The sequence below is a fragment of the Columba livia genome, chromosome Z (assembly GCF_036013475.1).
Source record: "Columba livia isolate bColLiv1 breed racing homer chromosome Z, bColLiv1.pat.W.v2, whole genome shotgun sequence".
Lineage (NCBI taxonomy): Eukaryota > Metazoa > Chordata > Aves > Columbiformes > Columbidae > Columba > Columba livia.
This window is the reverse complement of record NC_088642.1, coordinates 70,523,032-70,543,361: the sequence shown is the minus strand read 5'-3', so window position 1 is coordinate 70,543,361 and position 20,330 is coordinate 70,523,032. Positions and strand designations below refer to the sequence as shown.

The 20,330-nt window shown below is 41.5% G+C and overlaps 1 protein-coding gene across 8 annotated transcripts in view; it reads right to left on the bottom strand.

Annotated features, from left to right (window-relative positions):
• The window catches only part of MOB3B (MOB kinase activator 3B), a 92,296-nt gene that overhangs the window by 5,519 nt on the left and 66,447 nt on the right, over window positions 1–20,330 (bottom strand). For all 8 annotated transcript variants that reach the window (XM_005499213.3, XM_065046310.1, XM_005499212.3 and 5 more), the window contains one exon: window positions 14,505–14,707. In XM_005499213.3, coding sequence (XP_005499270.1) covers window positions 14,505–14,707 — 203 coding nt within the window. The remainder of the gene's footprint in view (window positions 1–14,504; window positions 14,708–20,330) is intronic.

Below are 20,330 nucleotides of genomic sequence, written 5' to 3'. Positions count from 1 at the left end.
GACTCCAATAGGACCTGGGGTTTGGGATCCATATAAGGTTTTCTTTGATCTGATTTGCAGGTACTTTGACACAAACTCTGTGGTAACTGGCTGCCCTTTTCTATAAAATGCTTCACATTTGTCAGGTTTTCTGGAAGGATGTATCAGGTGATGTGTCCAACAGCCCCTTGCTGTTAAGGCTGAAAGGCTGCTGCATCTAAGGGTCACCGCAGTTACGCAGGTGGTCTCTTTAGCTCCTCTTTCATGTGTCTCCAGTCTGTACAGCATTTCTCTTTGGAAATCTATTTACATTTACCAAGTTATCAGAAGTTTCTGAAAATCTCCTTAGCTTGCTTGAATAGTTTGTTGTAATTTATAAGACGATTAATATCTAATGTAAAGGGCTTCCTGGCAGTCTTGCAACTGGATCTTATTCTGTGCTTAACAGACAATTTCTCCACCTACAATCCCATGCAGAATCATAGGACATCTTTTCCTCTTCCAGAGTTTTAATTAGTTTTTGTTTCTTGTACATTCATAAAATATTTTGCATTACTTGTTATTTCGCCATCATGTGTGTAATAGAATGGAATATTGAGATTTGCAGCTGTTACAATGGTAATTTATACAGTAATTTATACAGTAACGCGTGATCTGCACAGTGATCCATAGAATAATCTGAACTAGTAGTTGCTTCTTTAATTTGTTAAAGGTGATAAGGGTGGATGTTCACAGAAGAATCTGTACCTTTTTCTTCTTAAATGTCTTGTGGGGCTTGGGGGAGCTGTTTCGTTTTTCTTTTAAATAGCTGTAATTAGGTTTATTCCTTCAGAGCAACAAACGCCAAATGCAGGACTTAATATAATTCAGTTTCCTTCTGTTTTATACATAAGCAGATTCAAAATGCCTCTCCCTCTTCTTTCGAGACATCAGAAAAAGCAACTATGCTAGGAAACACTGAAGCGCGGCAGATAATTCTCTACTACATCAACACCACATTAATGAGCTCTGACCACCGCAGGCGTTCCAGAAGCTGGTAGAGTCCAGCAGTACTTGGTTTAATACGAAGCTCTCATGAAGCCCTTCTTGGGGAAGGCAGGGCAAGGCAGGGGCCACAAGCCCTGATGTGGTTTGACACCACGCGGTGGTTTTACTGACAGGCCCTGACCCCATTTAAATAATTATTTTATTTCCCTTATTTGAAGATCAATTAGGTGCTAATGCTCCTTGAGGCAGCGTCAATCTTTGCAGACCCCTAAATTTGCAGGTACTCAGTGTCTGCACATGCATACTGTGCTACCAATAACTGGTAGGTCTGTGAGGTAAAGCAGCACCACTTCTTCCTGCAGCTACTGCTGAACAGCTGTTTGCAGTCAGACAGTGGCACCTTGCCCTTCTAGAAAGGCAGTATAAATGGACAGCATCAGAGTCTTTGTAAACTTGGCCACCCTCCTTCAGGAGCAGTGGAAGGCAAACTGCCTCCAGACAGAACAATAAAACCTCACAAGGAACACATTCAACATGTAAAATGTATCTCCATTCTCACCTCAAAGAAAAAAATACTATCAAAGACAGGAGTTTAGACATGGATACATGTGTCCAGACAAACAGAGGAGTAGGGGCCTTGATGACCTATGCAGAAGATGCGAACTAGAGGGCTTTAAACCAGTTTGCCATGTGAGTTTCTGCAGCTATGAGTATTTCACTGCTCAAGAGTCATGAAGAGTGAACCCACCATGCCATTCCTAACTTTTCCATCAAGGCATAATTTATTTGTTATTGTAATACAAATTCTCCTCAAGCCTCTCCCTCCGTTTCTGGATTTTTGTCTGGTTATACAGTTATATTCATGATCCCCTACATCCACTGCCTTCTCCCTAAATCCTGTCCCCCCACCCTGTCAGGAGAATGTTGCTGCAAATGGTTCTGCAGTTTTCTTTCTCCCTGTTTCTATTTAGCAGGCCTCCTGTTCCAACACCTGCTTGGCTTTGGTTTTGGAAATGCTCACTAAAGTTGTAAAGTCAGAAAAATGCTAAAACTTCAAAACATCATCATCTCCGATGCACAGAAACTTTTTCTGTATTGATCTATATTGTTATAGGTAAATGAAGGATACAAAAGCACAGACATATGGTCACATTGTGTTTCTGTATATATGTGCTTAAGCTTTTACCGATTCCAGCCAGTGACAATGAACTAGATGTGCTTTTTTAAGAAAAGAAAAAAGCAACATTATCCTTATTGAATTGGTACATGGTTTGTGAGTGGCCTACTTTTAGGTTTTTTTTTCTTAGAGGAATTTATAATAGGGAAGAAAAACAGGAAACGGTTTCTCAAAGGGGTCGATATAATTATGAAGCTGGCAAAGTTAGCTTCACTGAAAATGCTGGTGAGAATGAGAGGAAGGGTGATACCCAGAGTCCAGCCAGGGCAGCAGAGGGGGTGCTGTGCACGGCAGAGCCTTCTGCTGAGCCCTTTAGGGAGCAAACCGCTCCTCATCACCAAGCGCTGCCTCTGGGATACTTATCTTTAAAAACTCAGCGCTTGCTCTGCAACAAGCCTGCTGGAAAAACTCTCACAGGTTCTAACAGGCACCAGGGAACTCAGGACACAGTCCCACTCCAGTAAACTCAGAGAAGTCCCCTGTAAACCTTACCAGAGGTCTGGCTCCTTAGTTATCCTGGTGGTGCACAGTCATTAGGTGGGCATTGCCTCCAACACAAACTCAAAGCTGAGTCTTCTTTGGTTCTTCCTGATTCTTCCTCATTTCGTGCTTCTCTGAAACTTTACTGCTAATTAATTTCTGAAAGGAGTAGGGTATGTTCTTGCCTAATAATCATCAATTAAAAGCACATAAGGGTACTTCCCAAACATGGGAAATGACAACTATCTGTTGACTGACTCTTCTGAGAAGGCAGGAAGACTGGAAATGCTGTGGCTTAAGGTACCAGATTACCCAGCCGCAGCTGGATATTAAATGCAATACACAGGCTAGACAGACAAGTTGGTGAATCAGACACAGACACACACAGGCACAGACAAACTTTTAAAAATACATTTAAAACTTCCAAAGTCTTTCTGTGCTGACTAAACATCCAAAACATTGTTAACAGGAACTCCATACCAGAGCTTTTCATACCAGATGCGCTTCCTGTTGCAAACGATTTACAAGAAATTCCAGAGCTTTATTCTGTACCACTGCATTCAGACTTATTCCTGCTCTCAATTTTAGATTGCGCAACTCACTAAAAGAATGAAGTCAGAAGTAAGTGCTGTTTTTCAAAGCCAAAATACAAAACAGAAAATTAAATCTGGACCCTATCTGTGTGTGCAATATGCCCACAGGCCAACCACTGAGGAGAATTTAACTCAGAACTAACTTCTAAGTCACTTAAAGAGAAACACTTGCTATTCTTTATCAAGTCCTTAAACTACTTCCTCACTTGCTGGAGTCAATGCTAGCGAGCTCCTTTGTAAACACCAGGAATCTGTCTGTATTGTTAGTATTTGTGATTTCATGAAAGGATGCATTCTTCAGTATTTTTCAGGGAGTTCCAACATGATTTCCCAGAAGAAGAAAAAAAGCAACAGACAGTCTTAAAAGGGTAATCAATCTTTATCTCTGATGGATGCCTGGTCCTCTTCCTTCCCTGCTGCTCTAACATGCATGTCAGATACATTCAGCACATAAATCTATACCTAACTATTTTAATTTCCTCTCCTGAGTTCACATTTAAACAAGGCAGGCAAAGGATGGAAAAAAATCCAACATCTTACAGCATGCATGAATAGCTGAAGAAATCTTTTTTTAACAGGACAAACTTACCTATGGGGAGACGCTGATCAAATCTGAATAGCTTACAGGAACAATTAGTTCCACAATAAAGAATGGTGTTTCTATGCTTGAGTGAGTCAAATATGGAGTTGGCAAAACATAAAGCATAAAAATCCCAGACATCAGCTTTGTAACCTCCCTGCCCAGAGGTACCTGCAGCTTGGAAGACCTGACCAAGTAGCCAACAGCAAGGAGATGCCAGCAATGGACACCATGCCCAATTCACTACAGAAAACAAGTTTTCACATGTAGCCTGTCATGTACTCATCTTCAAACACTGCAACCCAAAGAAAAGCATTGCCCAGCCTTAACCACATACTTATGGTAAGGAACTTAATTCTTGTGTAACAATCCTGTGAGTAAATTTACGATGTTGGCCAGGAAGGCAATACGCAAACAACCCCTCTGATCTGTGGTTCATTGTTAGAAAGCTCTGCTGGGGCAGCACAAGCATCACTGGGACATACCTTTCTCCTCCCTGCTCCCACAGACCAAAAACTGAGTCACACCCAAAAGGAATCCCATATACGTGCATAGAAACTCAGTGATGTACCAATGGAGCCAGTTCAGTCTTTTTGTTCAAATCAGAACCACAGAATAAGCAGATGCAGAAGCAAAAGGCTTTAAATAACATTTTACATACTGTTCTTCAAAGCCCAAGTAGCTATGATTTCTGCAACTTTTTTTGTTGTTTTCTTCACAAAGATTTCAACAGTTGACAAATAATTATCCTGTGCACAAAGCTCTTTGTATCCTGGTCAAAAAAAAGGCTCTTTACTATGGAATAGCACAGATCACACGGTGTAAAATCTTGTGCTGCACAACTATTCTATGCTCAGATAGCTAATTGACCAGGATAGGAATGCCAAAGCCCGAGTTGTAACACTTCGAGTAATTTGAAAAACTTTTTTTATTTTTTTTTTTTCTGGCATTTTTAGTTAGAGCCATGTGTTGAACCTTCATTTAGAAATTGTTTTCTCCAAAGTTACTAAAAACATACTTCCCCTACTTCTGTAGTTGCCCCTGTCTCTGTATACTGACAGAAAAAATGGCAGACTAGTAATTGCTATCCAATGGTTATATTGATCAATATTGATCATTTGGGTATTGCCTTTGTTTGGTTTCAGGATGTATTCCACTTGAATGAGTCTCAATAATCATGATGTACAGGACTAAATTAATCTCTCCTACAATCTGTTTGGCTTCAGGGTAGTTATTCTGAAGCTAAGGTTGGCCTGGTAATAATCCCAGTTGATTACTCCTGAATTTGTATAATGATGTTTGAGGACAGAGATAATATTCCTGTCTGCATATGTAATGCCTTATCACTGATGACAAAGGCATTTTATCAACTGACTGCAAGCTGGAACAGGACCAGGAAATTACACTGCCAAATGCTGCTGTCAGTAGGGTTAGATCCACGCTGACACAAAGAACATGCATTTGGATGACCAATTGCTTAAAGGATTCATATTCCAAGGAGGTACTTCCACATTCTGCATGTTTTTGTCTTCTGTAACAATAAAAGTACTCTGTGTTGGCTTTAGTGTATAATTTCACCCTATTAAATGGACTTTAAATGTGCTATTTTGGGCACTGATGTCATGCAGAGTCAATAAGCAAAGAGCGACACTGCTTCTAGTACAAAATTTTGCAGAAAATTTATCAGGAGACATGTTAGTTCTCTACTATGAACTACAATTTTGTTGTATATCATATGTATTTTACATAAATAATTTTATCCACTAACAGATCTATTTAAATGGAACAATAAATACATATTTTTTTTCTTTTTCTTTTTTATAAAACTGCCAAGTTCACGTGGCACTGGGTTTCTGACAATCAGAAAAATTGGACTTGCTGTTTCTAAGTTTTCTGTTTTGTGTCAGCTTAGAAAGAATAATAACAGCCCGATCTAACACTCAATAAAAGTAATGGAGTCACTCAATAGGTACTGTTCAAATTATGAAAACACTTATTTTTAGTTAGGTACAACAGCTTTCCTGAAACTTGTTATTAATGTCTTCACAACTGCCTTCTGATGCCAGTTAGACTTCTGGGTCAAGCCATTAAATGTCACAGAAGGGAAACAGAAATAACAACTATTATTTTTAATAGTTATCCAAAATTTCAAGTTGTTTTGAATTCTAGGAAATCTCAAGTTTTGCTGCTGTTGTTTTTTTCACACAGTCTTTTATTTGTGAAGATTGACAACACCAAATCAGTGGATTGCCTCCTTGTTTCAGTCCAGTAGGGGCAGCTGATCTGTGTTATTCAGAAAAGCAGAGGATATATCTAAACTGGAGAGAAGGTATTTGTGTCCAAGAGGACGCACAGCAGTAGTTCTCTCCATAGCGATCAGAACAGTTGAGAAGCTAATGTAGACAGGACAAACGCATTTCCAAAACCATGGCAGGAACCACAGTGGAGGAGTCCCCATGATATGTTTTGCAATGCTGGCAAAAAAGCTTTTTCCAGTCTCCGTTTGCTGTTACTGTGAGTTCCACATGGTGCACGGACACCAGCAAGGACCTCTTTTGCTAACCGGTGTAAGAACTAGCGTAAACGGACACTTACAAATGGAAAAGCCAATTTGATTAAACTGTTAATGTTCTTGTCACTTTCTGATTCTACCGAGGGTTTTTCCTTGACGGTGTATGAACTGCAGCTCTGATTCACATCAGCTACACGTCACTAGAACAGGCAGCGTCAGGTATCACACTGTGGTTACTAAAGGGCAATTTTGGCTCTGATTCAGCTCAGAACTTGAGCACAGTGGAAGTCCATGTGCAGGAAGCTCACGTGAGCAGAAGAAACAGTTATGTACCCATTATAAAGCAAACAGTTTCAAATTCCCTTTTTATAACACACTTGATCTGGAATGCCCTTGTCATTTTTTTTTTGTGGTTTTGCAACCACAATTGCCCTTTTCCACTCTGTTTTTCCTTTGTTGCTGTAACCAAGGCAGCTATTCCCCATCACACTGAGCTAGCACAGAGTAACAACCTATTGACTAAGCAAAAAAATCACATTAACTCATCAGAAGCTCAAAATGAATGAAATACTTATGGAAAAGACTTTTTAATGTGTGATGCATCTTTTGTATTATAGCAATCTTACAGAAGTTCAGTGTAAAAAATAAAGAAGTGCAAAAGTATCAGATGCTATTTTGCAGTTAGTTTTTGCTCTTTTAATGTTTTGCAAAATTGAAGACATTTCAAGGAATAAGCTTCTTGAAAAGCTTCTTGTCCTCACGTTATTCTGGACTGTTAACTATAGCTCTTTTTATTTTGCATTAATAATTTCTTCAAAGTACAAATGTGATGCTGTTTATTGCAAATGGTGAAATAATTTGGAGAAGGCCTTTTTATCCAACAGGCTATAATCTACATTCATTAGCTAAACTTTAAAAGAGGACTTACATGTTGTACTCTTCACCAGCAACAGACACCTGTACTTATGTAACCACAAAAGAGATAATTGTGTCAAAGCATGAGAGGGCAGAGCAGCTAATCCAGAGCACCAAGAAGAACCACTTCAAATCCTCTGATGAGTCTATGACACACAGAAAACCGTCAGTAGGAAAGCCTTTCTGTCCTCCTGTTCTCACAGCAGTGTGTGCTTGGGTTCAGTGCAAGCAAAGCAGCTGATGTGATAAAAATAGTCATTAAAAACATGCATGCTTAGAAATTATTTACTGACAAACTCTGGCACTGCAGTGCACCTTATGACTCTGCTTTCTTGGAGCATCAAGCTGAGAATCCTATTTTTCAGCGAAGTTAAATCCCAGAGTTCCCACTTCTGCCCTATTTTCTTACAGGAAACAGAGGAGATGGAAAAGATGGAGCTGATCCAGCTACCACTGGCTCCTTGTTCTGTTAGTGATCAAATCCATTTGTTGATAAATTCTCATCATTTCTACAATGTGAAAGAAATTTTGTTGGATATTGTCACTGTATCTTTTGAAGTGGAAAAAAAAGGGTCTGGAAATGCTTGGTTTCTTCTTTTTTTTTTTAAGAAAAGACTACTGCTGGCAAGTTGGCAGCAGTGAAAAGCCTTGCCCAATTGCTATGTCTATGGCATTTCTCGCAAAGAATTGACTGGAGTAAACATTTTTTGTAGTATAGACAGAGATGCAGCAAAGCTGCCAATTATTTTCTGGAAGATGTACTCTTTGTTGTAAATTGGATGTGTAACAAAGCTACTTGGGCCTCATGCACAGCAGTGACAGATCTGGGGGACTGGTATTTATATCTTGCTCTAGTCCTGACAAAACAAAAAAGCATAAAAGAGAAACTCTCAAGTGTTCACCTGAGCACCATCTATTTACAGTGCTTTTATTTAGTTCATTCTGAAACAGACAGTGTGCCTGTAGAAACTCCTGTAAAAATGGAGACTCTTGATTTGGTAACCTGACTGCTGTGTGATCCCCTAAACACCTGGCAGGACCAGCCCCAGCAACTGCTGCAAGCGCAGACTCCTACATGAAGGCAGGGACACACTTCTGGCTGTGTGTGTGTCACCACAAGTGCAGGCTGCCACAAAAGTGGCAGTTGCACCATCACCTTTCCCCTGGCTCCTTGTTTCTACCACCTGCCTTGTGCCAATATCAGCCTGTGTGCAACTGCTCAGGAAAGTGTCCTGGCAAAACTTCCAGCTCTTCAAGGAGTTAGTCAACAGGATCCGCTGGGAAACTGCCCTCAGGGACAAGGGAGCAGAGCAGATCTGGCAGACCTGTAAGGAGGCTTTCCACAGAGCACAAGAGATCATAATCCTCAGGTGTAAGAAATCTGGTAAGGAGGGCAAGAGGCTGATAGGGCTGTGTTGAGACCTGCTGGTCAAACTGAAGGGCAAGAAGAAAATGGTAATGGAAGCAAGGACAGGTGTCCTGGGAAGAGTACAGGGACACTGCCTGGTTGTGCAGAGATGGGTCAGGAAGACCAAGGTGCAGCTGGAGCTGAACTTGGCAAGAGGTCCAAAGAACAACGAGAAGGGCTTCCACAGATAACATAAACCAGAAAAGGAAGGTCAAAGAAAGCGCACCCCCTCAAATAAGCAAGACTAGCAAACTGGTATCAACGGACAAGGAGAAGGCTGAGATAATCAACAATTTCTTTGCCTCAGTTTTCACTGACAAGCTCTCTTCCCACATCTCTCAAGTCAAAAATGATCTGCAAGACAGAGACTGGGGGAGCAAAGTCCCTCCCATTGTAAGTGAAGATCAGGTTCATGACTACCTGAAGGACCTGAACATACATAAGTCTGTGGGACCTGATGAGATGCATCCCATTGTCCCAAGGGAATTGGCTGACGTGGTTGCCAAGCCACTCTCCATGATATTTGAGAAGGAATGGCAGTCAGGTGAAGTCCTGGTGACTGGACACTGGGCAACACTGCATCTATTTTTAAAAATGGGGAGAGGAGCCCGGGAACTACCAACCTGTCAGCCTCACCTCTGCCTGGGAAGATCATGGAGTAGATCCTCCTAGAAGCTGTGCTAAGGCACATGGAAGACAGGGATTTGGGACAGCCAGCATGGCCTCACCAGCGACAAGTCCTGACCAACCTAGTGCCTTCTATGATTGAGTGACTGTGTCAGTGGACAAGGGAAGAGCTAAGGATGTCATCTAGCTGGACTTCTGTAAAGTCTTTGACATGGCTGCCCACAACATCCTTCTCTCTAAATTGGAGAAGTATGGATTTGATGGGTGGACTGTTCAGTGGGTAAGGAAATGGCTTGATGGTCTCAGCCAGAAACTAGTAGTCAACGGCACAATGTCCAGATAGAGATCAGTGATGAGTGGTGTCCCTCAGAGGTTTCTATTGTGACCAGTAGTGTTTAATACCTTCATCAATGACACAGACAGTGCGATTGAATGCACCCTCAGCAAGTTTGCAGATGACACCAAGCTCAGTGGTGTAGGTGACATGCCTCAGGGACAAGATGCCATCCAGAGGGACCTGGACAAGCTTGAGAAGGAGGAATATGTGAACCTTATGAGGTTTGAGAAGGCCATGTGTAAGGTCCTGCTCCTGACTCAGGGCAACCCACAGTATCAGTTAAGGCTGGGGGATAAAGGGACTGAGAGCAGCCCTGCTGAGAAGGACTTGGGGGTACTGGTGGATGAGAGATTGGAAATGAGCTGGCAATGTCCACTTGCAGCCCAGAAGGCCAATCGTATCTTGGACTGCATCAAAAGAAGAGTGGCCAGCAGGTTGGGGGAGGTGATTCTGCCCCTCTGCTCTGGTGACACAGCACCTGGAGTGCTGCATCCAGCTATGGAGCCCTCAGTACAGGAAAGACATCACAAAAATGATCAGAGGGCTGGAACAGCTCTGCTATGAGGACAGGCTGAGGGAGTTGGGGTTGTTCAGCCTGAAGAAGAGAAGGCTCCAGGGAGACCTTATTGTGGCCTTTCAGTACTTAAAAGGGGCCTATAAGAAAGATGGGGACAGACTTTTTAGCAGGGCCTGTTGCAACAGAACAAAGGATAATGGTTTTAAAGTAAAAGAGAGGAGATGCAGGCTAGACATGAGGAAGAAATTGTTTACGCTGAGGGTGGTGAAACCCTGGCCCAGGTTGCCCAGAGAGGTGGTGGATGCCCCATCCCTGGAGACATCCAAGTCCTGGCTGGATGGGGCTCTGAGCAACCTGATCTGGGTGAAGCTGTCCATGTTCATGGCAGGGGGGTTGGACTAGATGAACTTTAAAGGTCCCTTCTAACCCAAACTATTCTGTGATCTTATGAAAAACAACAGTTTTGGCTGAGCTCGTGCTCAGCTGATCCATCCCTGGATCTGACTATAGTAACACAAAGGCTAGCGCTGACACAAGGAAAGAGGACTACCCACTAAGCGGTGATAGGAAGGGCAGGATCAGCATTTCCAGTTTCAGACTACATTGAGCTTGGCTCAATACAATTCTAAAACTATACCTTAAGTGGTCATGGAAGATGCTGGCTGAAAGGCCTGGAGATGCAAACACTACCTTTTCACAAACAGTGCCACACATATGGCAGCACTTCTGACATCCTGGCTATAAGCAGGTTAGTGCAAAAGTAATTGCAGTTTTTGCATTGTTAAAATTTGCTGTTTGATGGTGGAATACATTATTAAATAAATGTGGTTACGTTATACATAATTTTAATGTGCTTTTATCATATTTTTTTTTTTTGCTACTGACTTACTACTTGCTGCTTGTATTTATTTTAAACTATGAAAATGACATTAGACAAAAAGCAAATTTGAATGATTTTCTTATTCAAGTTTAAAATGGGTGGTAAAGCAGCAGAGACAACTTGCAACATCTCTGCTCACAGATATTTCAGAAAGCAGCAGCCACTAAGAGGAGAGGCCACATGGCTGATAGCACGGTTGGGGATGTGGTTGGAGACACACTCTTGAAGTGCTCTGAAAGGGGCTGTGGGTCACGGGCAACCCACAGCAGCGCTGGGACACCACGGAGGGACTGTGTGCCACTGTAAATCCATGCCGGAGTGGAGAGAAACAAGTTAAAAGCAAGAAGCAGTACACATATCACTGGTCTCCTGCATTGTCCCTCACCTCACTGAAGGGACAAGGAGTAGCTGAGTGTAATGTGTAGCAAATCCAAGGTGAGCTGAGACCCAGAAGGAAGGAAGATTAAGATTTTTACTGAATTTGAGCCTGGGGGAGAAAAATGTTTCTTAACAAAGTGTTTTGTTTAATTGCCTTTTTTCCCTCAATACCCAGATTTGTACACAACAGTTTTGCTAATGGGCAACAAATCAAGACTCTTTCGTTCATAATGTGCTTATAAAATACTCTGGCACATTTCTTAAGCCCTATGTACTATGAAATCTGTTATTAGACAAAGATATCACAGGAAGGAAATAAAGGGCATTATTTGCTGTAGCTGGGCTGGTGTTTGAACAGTAAGTTGCTGTGCTGAGGCAACTATGTTAAGCTTCCCACTAAAAAGCACATTTAGATAGATGCAGTGTTTAAAGCACCCTGCATGGGGTGAGGGTGGGATGGAGGTAATAAGCAGCACTTCACGAGAGAGTTTTGGCCATGGGAAGAGGCTCAGAAGTGAATTAAGGTTAACTACTGCCAGTGAAAAATAAAGCCAGCCACACATGGAGCCAGCACAAAGCAGATGCCACATCTTAAAATTCAAACCCTAGTTTATTTCCAGATTGCCTCCCCATGGAGGAGTGCAGTAGAGGTCATCTGAGAGCTCTCACAGTGTAGACCGCCTTGTCTGCCCGTTAGCTGTAGAAAAGGGCAGATACGTTTTCTGACTTCTTTGTTTACCCCAAATTAACCAATTAGACATGCATTTTTTTTTTCTTCAGGACCACCTTCAGGGTCAGTGACTGTGCCAGCTTCCTTTATAGTCCCCATATAAAGCAACTCTATGAAAGGCTCAGGGATCTGTCAAATTAGCGTAGTGATGGGGATGGGAAAAAGATGCAGCATTTATAGCTCCCTCTGACTGCAGAAAGGACAAGTTATGCAACTCCCAAATGGGAGGGGTGACCCTACTTGGCTTATTTGCTTCATTTGATTTTATAACTGCTGCACTGAGCTGCAAAAGGGTGATAAAAATCTATTTTAAACAAAGAGCATAAGTCCTGCAGGCTAATATTACTATTAATCCACTGCCTGCTTCCCCAATTATTCTCCCTTCTTGAAGTTAGGTTGATAAATCAGTTGCTTTCCTGTTTATCAAAGCATGTTGCAGTCTGTTTATTTAATCAGCTCTTGGCCCATTTTCTAATTAAGGGAGATAATGTGGGCTCATTTCCTGCCATGGTGAACCTAGCACGGCACAGGTTGTCCTCAACTACCGCATTAAAATTCAAGATTATTTGTAATGTCTGCTTTTGTTTGGCAACTCCTTCCCTTCTCTCTGCCCAGCTGGAGAACAAAAAATACAGACATACGTGTTTTTCTGCATTTCCACACTGCTGACACCCGCCCAACTCAAGGACAGGAAGATGGAAGCAGCTGGAGCTTTGTCAGTTTGCTGACATGGTGCCTTCCAAGTGCAGGTGAAACATTCTTCTGGGAGACCTTGCATCCCAGCAAAGTTAATAATACTGCAGCATATGATGATCCTAAAGATAATTTTGTGAAGGGAGAGAATGCTGCAACACAAGGGGAAAGCACACACCAGTAGGAGCACGTTCCTGACTTGCCCTGCTGCTGGACTTGGATCACCTTCCACACCACTCTGGCCCCAATCCCTCCTCTGTCTGCTTAGTGCAGGAATATTGCTAACCACCAACTGCAGCGTTAAATCACTTTTGTGCTCTCTGTGTTCCAAAGGAAGAAGGATCTTTTAAGGGCCTTCAGACTGCCCCTTTTCCTACCTCTGAGATATCCTGCCTTGCATCTTGCTTGTGACACATCCTCAGCATTTAACAGCTGCAGCTAACCTAGCATCACTAGTCTGGAAGTGAAGTTCTCTTTTGCAGGGCCTCCTTCTATCCCTTAGGACACATTCAGGTGGCATATTGATTTATCCTATCTAGAAAGAAACCATGGATACACTGCAAGTTATCAATACATTGCCATATGCAGTGTGTTTCAGCAGGCCTTGTGAACTGCTGAAAACAAGACTATCCATTTTGCCTCACTTTAGAGGCTTGCTTTCAATCAGCGTAAGCATATACATGTATGACACCTGCAATGGCTCCAATTCCTGAAGAAACGTAGGCAGACACAATGCAATGTGCCTTTTTGTGGAACAAGTGAAAACCTGACATGGTCCTGGGCAGCCCTCTTTAGGTGACATTGCTTTGAGCAGGGATTTGGACTACGTGATATCTATAGGTGCCAGGCAACCTCAGCTGTTCTGTGATTCTGCAGAAAAAAAAAATAAATCCCAGCGGTTCTAGCACTTCATCAAGAAGCTGTACAACACAATATTTTCCAAACTCTAACCCATGGAGAAATACTGTCCTGATTCCTTTTAAAGTTGGCTAAATGCTCACAGTGAAGATTTGTGCATAAACTGCTTTCTGAATTGTGCCTTACTTTTCCTTCTCTGCTTATACTTTTATTTGCATTTGCAAGCAACAGCAAATGTGCTTCTATTTCTGGAGCCTTAATTTTGGAAACAATTAATTTAATTTTGGTCTATTTCAGTCCAAAAGGAAGTGTCTGGTTTTGTAACGCTGCTAATTGTCTGAACCTCTGTCTCACCTCATCTGTCTCACTTAGATCCACAGAGTGTGCTCTGAATGTAGCACACTCAGTACCTTCACAAACAACTATTTAAAGATTTTTTTTTTTAAACATCACCTTTATATAGATCACTTGTCCCTTCACATGCATTTAAGTGACTGCTATGACTACTGCGCTGTTACTGACCAATGAAAAAAGAGAGAATGAAATTATATATAAAATATATAGTACAGGAAGAAACAGAAGACAAAAGAGCTTCTACTTTCAAATGGCAGTATTTCCCACCTTGTATTTTTCCATACAAAATACTTTGCACTTTTTTCTTTTTACTAAGCATCTTGCAGATACAGTGGCAGATGGAATGGGTCTATGGATAAAGGCAAGAGTTATTCCTTTGAATTGGCTGTGTTCAACCATGAACCTTATTCCAAGAGGAAACTCGCTGCAAAGTCTGGGAAAGGCTCAGTGAAGGGAGGAGGAAAATTTCCTAGAGCTTTCTCCCAGGCCCCACACTTACCAAAGGCTCTAGTTCTTTGCGGTCTATGAGGTTCAGCTCTGTCACAAAGTAATAAAAATGCTTGTAACAAGTATTGACGTGCGCCTCAGCCCCCATAAGGATGATACGGTCAAAGTGATGGATGTAGACGTGAACGAACACCCGAAAAAGCCGGCAGAGTATCTTCTTGCAGATCTGAAGGAAGTTCTTTGGGAAAGGAACACCTGTGAATAGAGAAGGCAGGGTTGTCACTACCATCCTGTCATCCTCCCAAGACAACAGCTTTAGAGCAAACCATGAGTTTGTAACTGCAAACTAGGTTATGGCTTCCTAGGTCTCTTTTCCAATCCAGAAGATCACTTAATGCATACATTTATCTGTTTGCTAGCACCAAAGATAACCAAATACTTAAGCAGCTCTAATGGATCAAGAATGACAGATAATGGTCGTTTTTCCCTGAATAATATAATGGAGGAACATCCAGTATTGTAACGCTCAGATTTTCAGTGCAGTGCACACTGTCCCATTAGCATTAATGGCTTCACATCTTGAGATGGCTGTTCCCCGTACTGATACATACAGAGCTCATCCTAGAAGTGACAGACACTCTCCTCCTCATTTTATTCAACACTGGCATTTCACAGCATCAAATTTAACAATTAATTTGAAATAACTGAGTGAAGGACATATGACTTTGCTTTCACCCTCCTCTCAGTTATGTGTGTCAATCTGATTGCTCTTCTAATAAAAAAACTCTTCAAAAGACACAAGAACAGCTCTTCCAAAACACCTTAGGATTTACACCACTTTGCAGCTGCAGACTCCAAAGCAGCAGCAAAAGCACCATTTGGAAGTAGACAGACAAGCATCCCAGTGTGGTAACGATAATTCCTTCAGAGCCATCCTTCATTAAAGTCTGATCTTGCATGGCTTTGTGTACCATTGAGCTGCACCAAAAAGTTGCAGGTTTCATCTCCTTCTGTGGAGATTAAGATGACGACTGCAGTGCTATGCTCGAAACGCTACTGCTACTTTGCTTTGCTGCACATTCTCCTTTTTAGTTATAGTTCGTGTTTTAGTCAGATTTGAACTACACAACTGTACCTATTGCTTCTTTAAAAAAAACCCAAAAGCTTCACAGCTAACCAGTCCCATACTCCCTAAAAGCCCAGGTCACACTCCCAACAAGAAAAAAGTTTATTATTTGCACAAAGAAGATGGAGATATGAAATTAACAGTCTTGAAAATTTTCTAGTTTTCAAATCTTAAGTCTCCTGTTAAATACTGCTCAGCACTCATAAAAGTAATGAACTAATGGACAAATGGCTCATTTTCACTGAGGGGGATGTGAGGACATACAGCAAGAATTTCCATACTGAAAACACATTTTTCAGTAGAGGTTACAACAGAAACGTGTGCCTTATTTTGGGCTCCCTGGCCAAGGAGGTACCAGGGTACGTCTGCTGTGATGTGAACACCGCTGTGTCTGTCAGCATGCAGAAGTGTCCTGCTCAGCGTATCCCTGAACAGCCTCTACATTTGCCATTGCAGATGTGCAGATGATGTGAGAAAGTGTGCTGGTTTTTTTCGCCTGTACTGGGTTAATTGGAGGCAAATACTTTTGAAATAATTTCAAGTAGATTTAGAGATGCAGTACAGCCCTTCTTCTTTTCTGATGTACAAACTGGGAACTGGAGAAATAGCTGTATATATCCAAGCACAACTACTTTATAAGAAATGCCAGCTTTTGGCTGTCACATCCATCCACCTCAGTGCTGAAGCTCATACTGAAGGTCACAGAGAAGGAGGTTTAAATGCTCAAGCCATGAACTGAGACATCGCTAAACTACAGAACTGATAATACATACAGATGTCTTGGCAATATTTGAATCAAAACTCCACACAATTAGCCGAACACCTGGTTTATAACAAACAGTTGTTACTTTCAAGGGCAAAATAAATACAATCTATCAAAAAACATAACAGAAACCCCAGTCAGTTGCTTATTAACCAGGATGATCACATTGCAGCCATCAGAGCATGGCTAAATTCAGGAATGATTACAGCAGCAGCATACTTCGCATTTTTGTAAAAGCTACCCAAACCAGAATTTTAAAAATATACCCAAGAAAATGTTAAGTCTTAAAAAAGGGGGAATATGAATAGCTGGCACTTGTTACTGCAGGCTGGTTCACTGAAGTGAGAAAAGAATTCTTGAAGGCCTTACCTCTTCTGTTCCAGAACAGGCATATCCCCAAATGGAGAATAATTAGTTTAATCTTCCACAGGCTGACATGTGATTGTTATTGAAGAATGTTACTGTAATGAAGAAACTCCTACTTCTGTATTAATTGAATAAAACAAGCTTAATAAAGAAAGCTGACGAGTCCCTACATGCAGTAAGTGCAAAGGCTGTAGAGCACTGTTTCTGCCACAAACAAGGATCTTCATCTGTCTCGTTTTAGATGTGTTAGGCAGTCAATTTGAGGACAAAAAAATGACAGAAAAAAAATAGCTGGTGCAGATCAGCCTAGGGTGTGTAATAAGCTCACAGTGCTCCCATTGCTCTTCACACGCATTAAGTTTTCAGACAGGCTGTGTAGTTTCATTAGCCACTGCGGAACTTCTCCAATTTTGCAGAGCTGTTTCATTTACTCTTAAGTAAACAGTGAAACATTGCCGCTATCACAGACATGTCACTTGGGTATGGTAGAATCCATAGTGGCTCTCTGACTTATCTGTCCTTCCTGCAAAACTGGTTTATAAACTGACACGGAGATCTAAATGGTTAAAAAGTGCCTCCTTGTACGCTAAGAGCAAGTGGTATCTGTGCAGTAAGCCAGGATCCTCGGCCTTGGAGAGCCTGCCAGCCAGTCTGCCCCAGAGCACAGAGGAGGCTTCAAGTCTGGGCAGCCTCAAGGTGCAGATGAACATATGGAAATGGCTGCATCACTAGTTTAAATATACACTCTGCTGCTTTGTGTTCAAAATTAGACAAAAGTATGGTAGAAATGCAGTCTAGAAGGAAAAAAGTCTCATACAACAGCACAGATTCTGATCTCAGTTACAACAGAATGAATACAAAGCAATGGCATAAAAATTTGAAAAAACAGAGTGAAATTATTCTAGACTTATATTCTAAGGTCAGAATTTGGCCTAATGCTTTGTTCCCACTGCAACTGCTATAGTTAGAAATAAATCAACCACAGAATATAATCATTTTGAATGGCTCTTGTGAGTGGACTATCTTAGATGTAGGTTCTTGACTTGTTAAGCAGTCTGTTCACTGTCCCTCATCAGTCACGGTGGCCTTTGCCTTTTTTTCCTCCAAGCCTTCATTTAACATGGAATCCAGGTTTAACACTTCCTTTCCTGGGAATCTGTAGTTAAAAAAGGAGAGGAAGAAAAAGAAGAATAGCTGCACCCATGTATCCTGGTGACAGATGCACCGCAGCAGGACAGGGAAACAATCACGTCATTTCTCCCATGTTCTGGCCTCCCCATGCTTCACTGACATTTTTGCTTCTGTTGCCTTGCTAGAAAAGGTTACTTCTAATATGAGTAGGACTCCCTACAGTTTCCAAAACTCACGCTCCCCAATCCATTCACCAAGTTCTTTTCCATCAGAAAATGGGACAATTTTCCTTTTTGCTTTGAAAACAGCCTTATACTCAGAGGTCTCAATTTGCTACCACATGATTTTCTCCTGTGCCAGAGCGAGCACCCAGATCTAATCCATCCATCCCCAGATGGACATACAGCACAGTGCTAACAAAGTGATCATGCCACTGATCGGTTGTCTTATTTGAGTATTCCACATACATGACAACTGCAGACAGTGTCATGGACCTCCTCTCACAACACACTCCCCAAAAGCAGTATTACAACTGCTATCTGCTCAAAACGCTGGTCACAATGACATGCTGGCCACCTTGCATGGTGATTACCAGTAAGTCTGTTGGTTTAAAGCACAGATGTTTTAATGCCATGGTGAAGGTCCTCATTTAAACCCTGCTGATCCAAACCTATTCTTTGTATAATGTAAAAAATTGTGAGATAAGACAGAGAGACTAAAAGTTAAAGAAACTAAATTAGGTGGAGATAAAGGAAGGTAACTAAATGTCTCGAATGGAATGGGAGAAAATTCTTTCTCTTTTGATATATGAAAACTTTTAATCTTCAATATGTTATCACAGTTGCACAAGTCAGAGAGGAAACAAGAAAAGTTGTGATGCAGTTTGTCTTTGTTGCCTGACGCATTACCTCTAGGCAAGAGTCAGAAAGTGCATCATCCCAGAAAGTCAATGCTGAGGAACCAGAGAGAAATCCAGATTTTTTACCTGTAATGTTACATGTGGTTCTTGACTGGCTCACGTTCCAGACTGTAACGTGGAATGAAAATAACTGCCCAGTTAAATCTTCTGTGATGACAGGCACAGGAGCATTTGTGACGTTCTGTATTTGTGTGCAGTCTTGTTTTGCTCAAGGGATGCTGGTAAACCTTTTAGCAATTGTACACTGAAATTTTGCTGCACATTTGAAAATGTTTTTTTGCAGGCCACAGTCATAATTCATTCTTTTTTAAATAAACACAGGTGGGCTCAAAAATAGAGACTCCCTTTTCCATCGGTAAAAAGGCTTGACACTATGCTATTGCAAACACAGCTTAAAAACACCATGAATGTGGTAAAAGAAGATGTTTTTTCCAGTTTTATATTACGGAGCAAGAAAACAGCGCTACCAGAAACTAACAATTAGGAGAAGGTACCTCAAACGAACCTGTCTTCCACTCCTCCCTCCGTGTTTTCCTTCCCTTATCCCTGCCCCAAGCACACAAACTTGCAAAAGATGCCTTCAGCTATTGCTAGAAGCTTTGCTGGAAACAACACCTATCCTGATTCAAACGGATGTTTAATGTTATCTCAGTATATTAGTCCATGAAGAGTCCATCTCAAAGGCCACTGAAAACAATGACAGTTTTGCTGGACTTTGTTCCTCATGTAAATAAGCAGAGAGCTGCAAAATATTTGGGATAAACTAGCCTACCATGTACCTACTTGCTCCTGATACTGCCCTCCCTTATGCCCTGATTAAAGAGAGAGCAGAAGGAAGGAAACACTCTGGAGATTATCTGGCTTTCTAAGCAAAATGGTGTCCCTTTTTTCCAGTGGGACTGCCTCTAACGGCGTTACTCGTGAATTAAGGAATCAGCAGGCAGGCCCTCTGTCAGATCTTCAACAAAGATACTCATGTGCTGTCCTGGAAAGAAGTCTAAAGGTAACAGAGATCAGAAAATTGCCTGAGGTTTTTTACTATTTGAACATCCACAACAGCTCTCCCTACTGCTGTATACCAAGAAATGGGTGATGGCACTATATTTTGTCAATTAAATAAAAATTTCACCAGAAATGGTGTTTTATAATGCAAATACTGCAAAACACCTAAGTATGCAAAGCATCTGAATTAACTCTCGCTGAAAGCAGCGGACAGAATGACCTAAATCCTCGCACTGCACAAGCCACATCCCTTAGATTTAAAGCAAATTTACAATGGCTGTTCCTGACTATAATTTGAGCTCCTCACTGTTACTAGTTAATTCTGCTTCTGCTGCTGCAGAGGAACAGAAGAGAAACACTGCAATGCCATACAGTAGAACACTCTTGCTGCCTGTACCAAGCAATATTAATTTTATTCCAGACAATAATAAGGCTGATAAACCCATTAGAACAGATCTGTAGGTCTTCAAGGTAATGAGAACACTGAATGCCATTAAAAGCTGCAGAGTCATGGCTGTGTGACAGTGTAACTCACCTGCCCTGTAAGATTAATCTTCATAATATTAACAAA